This window comes from Apteryx mantelli, chromosome 6 (assembly GCF_036417845.1).
Source record: "Apteryx mantelli isolate bAptMan1 chromosome 6, bAptMan1.hap1, whole genome shotgun sequence".
NCBI lineage: Eukaryota > Metazoa > Chordata > Aves > Apterygiformes > Apterygidae > Apteryx > Apteryx mantelli.
Genome location: NC_089983.1, coordinates 6,684,837 through 6,693,910, shown reverse-complemented (window position 1 = coordinate 6,693,910; position 9,074 = coordinate 6,684,837). Strand labels below are relative to the sequence as shown.

Here is a 9,074-nt window from a genome sequence, read left to right as displayed (position 1 = left end):
TGCTCTGGTGTTCTGGAAACAACTGTGTATAATTGTGTAAAGACCATACTGTGAGACATCAGGGACCATGTTGTAACGGGAAGGAAAACAAAAGCTGCATAAGCATTTCCTATCTTATGAGAGCTCAGCATTTTTTGCACGTAATTTTTTAATGCACTGTTTAATAGATGAAGATAATTCACAGGATTTCTCAAATCCACAACATTCAATAATGGCCAGCTTTGTGATGAAAAAGCAGTAAATCTCTTCTATTCTTTATATTTTTATGTGAGAAGTCCTGCTGAAGTTCTCTTGGATCCCAGCAGTTTGTATTTCACTGAATGGATTTTAAAGCATACTGAGCTTCTGATATTCAAGACGGACAAAATTCCAACAAGATTATGGAAAACAATTTATTTGTCAAATTTCTGAAGTGGACAATTTTAGCAAAACATAGGCATAAAATAAAACTAAGTTGGATTTTTGGATACAAAGTAAAGAGTTTGGATGTTGATACCTGGTAATCACTGTTATTTTCTTAGAAGCGCATGAATTCATAGCAAGAGCACCACTGGAAGCACTGAACAAAATCTCGCCCAGTCAAACCACACTTTCAGTGTGGTCTTGGAAATAACTGTGTAAACACCAAGAGCCACTTCACCCATGTAGTGATAGCACCTTTATCAGTATATCTGTAGGGTGTGATTCAAAGCCCCTGGCAGATAATGGCAGTCTTTCCCTTGACTTGGCTGAACTGATGATTAGGCCCTAATTCAATATATTATATAGTACAGTTAGTGCATATCCCTATGGACCAGGTGCCTAATTCCTAGATGGTCCTGTGGAAACTATATGCCCACAGAACTCATTGGGAATTAGACAGCTTGGTGCTTTTGAAAAAAAAAAAAATCCACTAACTGGGCTCAGAGAGATTTTCCAAAATGGAGTTTGGACCATAACTAAAGTCGTCAGGTCATTTGTGAGGTTCCTGGTTTCACTGTAGGACCATGAGATTACTTTTTGAAGGAGTGCAGTTATATAGCTTCTTCACTTGTTTCCCCCACCTCCTATGGCTATTCTGTCTGTCATTTGGTCGGTGCCCAGCCCCCCCTGCTCCAGATGAGAGTATCAGCAATGAAGCGTGCTCCACCACCCACCTCCACCCCATCCCTGGGAAGTCAGTGCCCAATCCCATGGCACTGGAGGCCAAAGATGCTTTCCACCCATGTCTAGTGCACAGGTAGTTTGGGTAATGAAGTCCAGCCCTCCCTCACTGGCATGGGAGATGCAACTCAGACTTGCCAGCCGTGACAACGATCCCCTCTCAAAGCTTGCTGAAGTGTTGAATGTTTCACTTGAAGCACAGTATTGGGGTAGGACCATTGTGAGCCAGGCAAGCGCACAGATGAAGTTTGAGGAAAAGAAGTAAACGAACAAAAAAAAAAAAAGGTATCTGAAAAGAGAATAATCAACCTTGCAAGACCGGGCAAGTCCTTAGTGGTATGAAATTCCTCATCCTGATTCTTTCTTGGCAAAACTGGTGGGATGAGATTACTTCTGTTGTTCTGGAGGCTTATTACTAGGTGTGCTTGTGTTTGCCTGCTGGGGGCAGGGGGAAGCAGGGAGGGCAGTCATAGGAAAGGGAGGAAGATTTGGGGGGCAAAAGGGGAGAGGTATAGAGGAAGAAGCGGGGGGACAAAGGAAAGGGAACTGTGCACAGACAGACTGTGGCACTCTGGCTATCTGTATAGACACAAGTTCTTCAGGTTGATCAAGAATACTGTTAATTTTTTTTTTTGCTTGTTTTTCATTTTTAGGGAAGACAGAAGCAGGCACAGCCTGGCAGAAACCCACCTAGCTGCTCAGTCAACAGCTATTTTCCTGGAGACAGTTTGGTAGAAGACACCACGCAGCAGAGAGGTATAGTCGGGCACGCGGAAGAGGTGGCGCTCCCCATAGACCACATCATAGTCTGCGCTCTTCCCCGTGACCAGGACACGGATGTTGGGCTCATTGACTTGGCTGCCCACCGCCAACACATAGATTTCAATGCCGGCCTGCTGAGCTTCCTGCACAGCCCTCTCAATGGCCCTTGTGGTGATCCCCTGAGAGTGGCCATCAGAAAACACCAGCACCCTCTTCTTCACCCCGCCACGGGAGGACCTCTGGTACAGCCCCATGACGTACCGCAGAGCAGCATTGACGTCCGTGGCATCGTTAATGAACTCCATGTTGTCAATGGCTTTGGCAATCACTGTATAGTTGTACTGAAACTGTGCTTCTACCTTCTGCTGGTTCTTGCCACTGTACTGGACCACCGAGACACGCACAGAGTCATCGGCAGGCTTGCCTGCCCCCAGGAACCGCTCCGCCAGCCGCTTCACGAACTTCTTGGTGGTCTCAAAGTTCTTGTTCCCGACACTGGTAGAGCTATCCACCAGGAGGGTGATGTCCGCTGGCCCAGCAAAGGTGACTGCAAGGAGAAAGGGTTATTATGCTGTTTCTTTCCCTGTTCCTTTCCACATGGAAGGCCACTGAAGTCATTAGTTGTCTCACAGGCTTCCTGTTTTGGCATACTTATGAAATCTTCAGACTTTGGCTATTTACTGCCTCAGTTTCCCCTACCCTAGCACTATCCTACACTTGTCCTTTTATTCTTCCATTCTTTCTTTTATTGGTTATGCAGGGCTGTACTTCCAGGTACTTATTTGGCTTAGGTAGTCTAATGACAATAGTTACTTATCACTTTTTTTTTTTCTTGAGTTATGCTGCCCTTTCTTGTCTGGGGTACAAATTCATCTCCTGAGCAGACTTGTTTCTGTGATGAGTCTAAGGACTGTATTTGCTTTACTTCTGCCTTTGGGGTGTATCTGACTAAATTCCTCCTTGTACTGACTTTTCAACCCACTTTCTCAAATATCCTGTTAGGGTGCTGATTTTCTTGCTTTTCCTTTCCCAATGAATTCTTGATTCAATGCTCTCACTGCCACATAGAGACAAATTTCTCATTACTTGACTCAGCGAAAGCCCATGAGTCAGTCAGGACTAAATCTGGCACAGCCTCCTTTTTGGATTTGAGGTACCAGAAAAGCAACTGTCTAGGCTTTTCTTAGCCCAGTCCCCCAAGTGCTTTGGACTGATGTGTGTGTGTGCTCACCCTTCTATGAGTGTCTGAGCCTGACCAGGTTTACTCACTCTTTTCCAGCCCAGGTCTGCATGCTGTATATCCAGGCCAGAAGCAGAGCACAGGAGCCTTCCTGTTGCTTATACCCTGTTGCCAAAGGTCTCCAAGCTCTACATTCTTACAGATACAGATGTCCCCCGCCCCCACCACAGCATCCACAATCCCTCCCTGTGTTTTATGGTATGAGGAGTGAATACTCACTTGGGCAGGTGTAGTCTGGACATTTCTTCTCTGTTAAAAAGATCAAAAAAGAGTATGTCACTGGTCCACCCAGGAAAAATCACTTCTCCTACACCACAGCTTTCTACAGAGCCAGGAGTGGGGGCAAATGCTGGAGGATCACCTAGCTTAAAGACACATTGTGCAAGGTGCTGTGCAAATGTCATGAATGTGCACCAGAGAGCACAGATGTCTGTGCTTGAAAAATACTATGGACAGAGCTACCCTGCACCAAGTGAGGATCTGGACATGACTGTGAAGTATTCTGAGACACAATACTGAGATACCAGTTCCTTGTTTAACTAAAGCTTAGATGCAATTCTCTTCCCTCAGTGCCTTAGCGCAGCTTAAGAGAATGACCAGGGGGTGACAGAGAGGGCAGCATGAATTCCTCACCCTTTTATTGCAACAGTCCTTGCTATGTTCCTTAATGCCTTCAACCAGATCCCTGGGGCTTCTGCAATTTTCCGGGGGGGGGGGGGGGGGGAGGTGAGCAAGACCAGCCAGGGCATCCCATAGCCCCCAGTTGCCCTCACACAGGGCTTTTGCCCACCTTGGCAGACATATGAGGTGATATTCTGCAAGAAGGTGTCATCCAGGAGCTCGGCATAGTTGTCCCTCTGAATGGACAGTCCTGGTCTGGTGGGTCTGCTTAAACAAGCAATGTCATTCAGGTGATCTGGATTTGGGGGATTCCGGAAAATGTCACCTATCCCAAGGGAAACCACCTGCAGGAAAGTTAAAAAGTTCATTACTGGTGTCTAACAAACACATTCATAAATATGGCTGTTCATTGCTCAGACTGCTTGGAAGCACCAGGTCCTTTCAAACAGGCTGGCAAGTCAGGTGAGAGGAGCACAGCATGACTACGTTCTACAGCAAACAGCCTTCCACACATGGTCTCACTCCATGAGAAGACTTCTAGTGACATGTGTCCCCCTGCCCTGGGGGAGCAAAGGTGTGGAGAGCCCCAGAGAGCTTGCACTACTCTGACACATGGTTGTTATGTGGCTGTTTCTTGCAGTTAGTCAGGGTGCTTCCCCACACTGCCAGCCTGCCAAGGGCTCCCATGCCCTTACCGGGGTGACATCACACAGGGAGGAGAGCGGGGTAGGGTCCCGCAGAGTGTCAGAGCGTCCATCTGTGATGACAATGGCAACACGCTTGTCAGAGGTGAATCTCCGCACCAGGTTCTCCTTGGTGAACTGCAGGGCCTCTCCAGTGTAGGTGCCACCAGCTATCCATTTTAGGTTCTTGACTGCCCTGCAAGTACAGACATCAGTGAGTCTACAAGTCCTGCCCCACAGATATCTCTGAAATGTCTGGGAACACATAACCCACTGACATATGTGCAAGGCAAGGCAGCATCCCACCTGCTTGGGGCTTTGGGAAGGCAACTGGTTCCTTGTTGGTTCCTCAGCACCACCTACAAAGCCGCCAACTAAATACGTGGCTGCTCTTGCACACGACTGGTGGCCAGGGATGTTCCAGGGGAGCTGGAACCCACTGTCTGGCAAGGCAGCCCTTTCCTAGGCTGAAGAGCAGTGATGGGAAAGCTGGAGGCTGACATCAAGGCTGAGCTCCGCCCTATGCCAGAGTGCCAGTAAACCAAGGAGATGAGGTCCTGGTGCAATTTCTGTGTCTGTGAAGTGGAGTTGAGACCAGACAAAACTGTAGGGGACATGTCTGCACTGCTCGAGTGACAAGCTTATACTGCCCTTTGGGGACAACCCATAGTGGAAAAATAGAGGACAGGACTCCCTGGTACTGCCAGTGCACATCTCATTGATATGTTAGTAGTCACTGCTTTCCATTAAAGAGCATTTAGCATCCTTACAACCTGCGGGAGTCACTGGCTCAGAGGTGGAGGCTGAGATGTGAGTAGGGAGGCCCTTGGTTGGACCTCTGAACGGTGAGTGGACTTACTGTTTGAGTGCCCCGATGTTGTCTATGTTGGCATCCCCCATGGCCACTAGCTCCTGCGTGTTGTCATGGCTGTACTGCACGACTCCCACACGGGACTCACCAGGTTCAAACTGTTGAAAAAACAGAAGCCAATTAGAGCCAGATACCTGCAGGGCCCTGGAGAGCTCAGAAAACCTGCTGAAGGCTTATTTTGCACTTTCCATGCTGAATGCCTTCACTGACAAGCTCTGCTGCCTCTCCTCAGGAGCATTATTTATTCTGAGCAGAGGAGCACCAACAGGAGGACCAACAAAGGAGCAGATGCAAAGGAGGCTGGACATGGTGAGCCAGGGGTGTTGGAACAAGACCTAAACCCAGGTTTCCCAGCTCAGTGGTCTCAACGCAAGCCATTGACTGCAGTGGGTGGGCTGGGAACAGACCCTTTCTCAAAACTTCTGCTTTTCTTCTGAAACAGTGTTTTTGCTGCCAAGCTCTAGTCTCTCAGACTTTCTACCAGCTCTCTGCCAGCCAAGGAGATCCATGTATGCCCACAAAAGTACCTGAAGACAGGTCCTCCCAGCTTTACATCCCCTGTGTGCTACAGATGTGTCTGATTATACCTTAAAGAAAAATTGGATCCCAAACCTCCCTTCCAAAGCATGGGGGTAAATGGAATTTCCCATGCTTAGTAGGTTACTAGGGAAGAGCAAGGAGAGTAAACGTTTTTGTTCCTGTTTCAGACTGAAAGGCTCGCTGTTGAGAGAATACTGCTGTTTTGGCTGACAAGGATTCTTTGTTAGTAGTATGCTTAACTGACTACCTACATCCAAACTTGGAGGCAGGCAGAGGGTGCCTAAGGAGCTGACAGTCAGGGAACTCTGGGAAGCTGCAACACATCTCATGTGTGATCTACTCCAGCCTCCCAAAACGCACATCAGAACAAGTAAGAGATCAAGAGACTGACTGATTGATTAGGAGAACGCAGTCGCCTATGAGCTGTCTGTCCTGGGACACGAAGGAAGAGGTCACAGCCATAGCAGATAGAGTCCCTTTGCCCAGAGAGAGTGAAATGCCTATATTTTGGGACAACATACTCTGCTGTCTCTTCTCTGCTGCTCTGTGAGTCTGGAAGGAATCAAGACCCATCCTACTTACACACTTGAAGCTGAAATTTGTGGAGTGCGCTTGTGTGTGGAGGCATCTCCCTATCTCTTTGCTTGCAGTGAGAAATAAGTGTGGGTGCATGAGCGTATTCTGGCACATCTCACCTTCACACGCTCATCCTTGCTTAGACGATCAATGACTTTAATGATGAAATCCTTGGCGATCTGGAAGTTCTGCAGGCCGATACTCTCTGAACTGTCCAACACGAAAAGGAGATCGACAGGACCACATGTGCACTCTGCAGCAAAGCACAGGAGCAGAGGTTTACATTTTTTATCTAAGCAGCTCTGCCAGAGCAGCATATTTTGCCGAGAAGCATATCCCAGGAAGTAGGGGTGATGTCTGCTGTCAGTACAGAACAGGTGTCTGTGCTCTATTCACCCACAAAGCGTGATACAGAATAAAACTGCAAAATAGCTGCACAGAAGATTTGAGGATCAGTTTGCTATTTTTTCCATTTAAAGCTTTCTCAGTGCCCCTTTTAAGACATATAACATTTCAAAGATGTCAGTACCCATAAAACACCTAGTAACCTATCCCAGAACCTATTTCCTCAGAAGCCTCCTCACTTCTTCCATTCATTCAGCCCAGGAGGACAGAGGTGATACAGGTGGGTTTGGGGAGGCTGACTCAGCTTGTTCCACTCTTTCCCATGGCTGAAGGACATCATGTGTCCTTGGCCCTTGCTTCAAGCCTTTGGATTGCAAACCCAGCCCATCTAGACAGCTCTGGAGAAAGAAAACTGGCATCTTTCTCTGCAGATCGGTAGAAGATTTGGGAGAAGGATCCACAGCATGCACTAAAATGATGTTCCTTTCAATTGCAAAAAAGGTGGGGAAAATTGCCTGCAGCTTTGCTGGCATAGGGCACCTTGACAACAATTTTCTGCAATTTGGGACATAGCCACAGCAGCATCTGAATCTGCACAGCCCCCTCCCAGAGAGCTTGCTGTCTTCCCCTACTTTGCTTATGCTTGGTCCTCCTGTACTCTCATCACATAGTTATGGTACAAGTTAAGGAGCAGGGAAAGGGAGTTGTGGAAGCAAGAAGAACTAGCACATGTTTATAGAAGACTTTGTCAAGTAACACTCACCGCAGCAAGCTAGAGAAGAAGGGAGAGAAAGAGAGAACATTAAAATGCTGGATACAACCATTTTGCATACACTAATCCAGACTGCAAGTCTGTGTTTCTGCAAACCTAAGGATACCTCGTCTGGACAATTCAAACTCTTGTTTGTTCACGGAGGTTTCCCTCCTGTTTGAAACATCCAGAACTCTCTCTTGTTTCAGACTGTGCAGCCGTGACCTGAAACACTATATGTGGCAGAGCTCTGTTTCTGGACACGCTGATGTTTCCCTTTTTAAGTATAAATAAAGGCTAATCCTGGAAGGATTAAGTAAATCACCAAACTGTGGAGCACAAAGTATATTCCCTAAATACTATGTACTACTCCAGCACTTCATTACCGGCTGTGGGCCAAAAATCCTTTGCAGTGTGTGCTTACTTCTGCTCCCTTATGGTCAGGACACTCCGAATGGTATCAGTCACAGTCTGAAAACAGACCTCCCTTTTCCAAGGGGAAAACTCAGGCCTTGCTGTTGAAAAATCATTATAAAATGGTCCACACAAAGATTTCACACACAACTCTGCTTGTAATTTCGCTGAAGAATTACTGTATACACACACAGCAGCAGGCACAGGACCAGCATTGACAGGGCAAACTGATCTGCAGTGCACACATACAAGATAGGCAATTGCACAACTGGCTTTAGAAATCAAGCTTGGACTGGCTGGGAGTCCCAGGGCTTGGAGACTGGACAGCAACACACATGAGACTCACTTTTTTCGCCTACATTCCCAGCTGCAGGGAGGACTTTCACCCTTTTTTCTCCCAGCACTTTGGCTTGATTGCCAGTGCTCCCTTCCATCTGTGCTCTCCAGTGCACCAATCCTCCCATTGCTGAGCTTTCTGTCATGGCTCCCAACAAGTGACTCATTGAAAGGGAGCAATGTCCCCTGTCCCAGCTGGAGAGCATCACTCTCCATGCTGCTTGGGGACTGTCTGGCTTGCTGGTAGACCTGCATCACAAAGCCAAGCTCTGCAACACTCTGGCTGGCAGAGGAGAGCCTGGCCTTGCTGCTTATCCCTCATGGGGATGCAGGGTGCTTGGTGGGCTCCTCTGCCTAGCACAGAGCTGAGCAAAGCAGCCACCTCCCTCTTGGCAAGGACCTGAGCAGGCCAAGGGCCTGGAGGAGTGGCACAGGGATACTCACAGCACATCTTCATGATGATGTCCAAAATTTCACATTCCTGAAAACAGAGAAGAACCCTTGAATAACGGTGAAAAAGGCTGCCTGGTTCCCATGGACCCAAGTGCCTCTGCTGCTCACCAGCTGAGCTGATGCTGCGTGCCCTCGAAGCACATCCTGATCTGCAAATGAGTGATGTGTTGCTCATCTTGGAGCAAGTGAGGACTAGGATTTGTTGGCAAGGAACTGCACCCGCTGCTCTGGCTGCCCAGAAGAGACTGCATGGAAGGTCCCAGCTCACCACCCAACTTGCTGGGCCTTTCCTCTGCCTATGCTGGGTGCTGCAGACCAGGAGTTGATTGCTCACCAGAA

The 9,074-nt window shown here is 47.9% G+C and overlaps 1 protein-coding gene across 1 annotated transcript in view; it reads right to left on the bottom strand.

Moving 5' to 3' along the window:
• Nucleotides 1-378: 378 nt before the first annotated feature.
• The window catches only part of COL6A1 (collagen type VI alpha 1 chain), a 31,019-nt gene continuing 22,323 nt past the window's right edge, over nt 379-9,074 (bottom strand). The window contains exons 28-35 of the mRNA XM_013939829.2: nt 8,727-8,763; nt 7,545-7,553; nt 6,556-6,689; nt 5,309-5,418; nt 4,462-4,645; nt 3,936-4,110; nt 3,365-3,394; nt 379-2,452 (exon numbers count right to left, since the gene is read on the bottom strand). Of these exons, the coding sequence (XP_013795283.2) occupies nt 1,842-2,452; nt 3,365-3,394; nt 3,936-4,110; nt 4,462-4,645; nt 5,309-5,418; nt 6,556-6,689; nt 7,545-7,553; nt 8,727-8,763 (1,290 nt within the window). The 3' untranslated portion in view covers nt 379-1,841. The remainder of the gene's footprint in view (nt 2,453-3,364; nt 3,395-3,935; nt 4,111-4,461; nt 4,646-5,308; nt 5,419-6,555; nt 6,690-7,544; nt 7,554-8,726; nt 8,764-9,074) is intronic.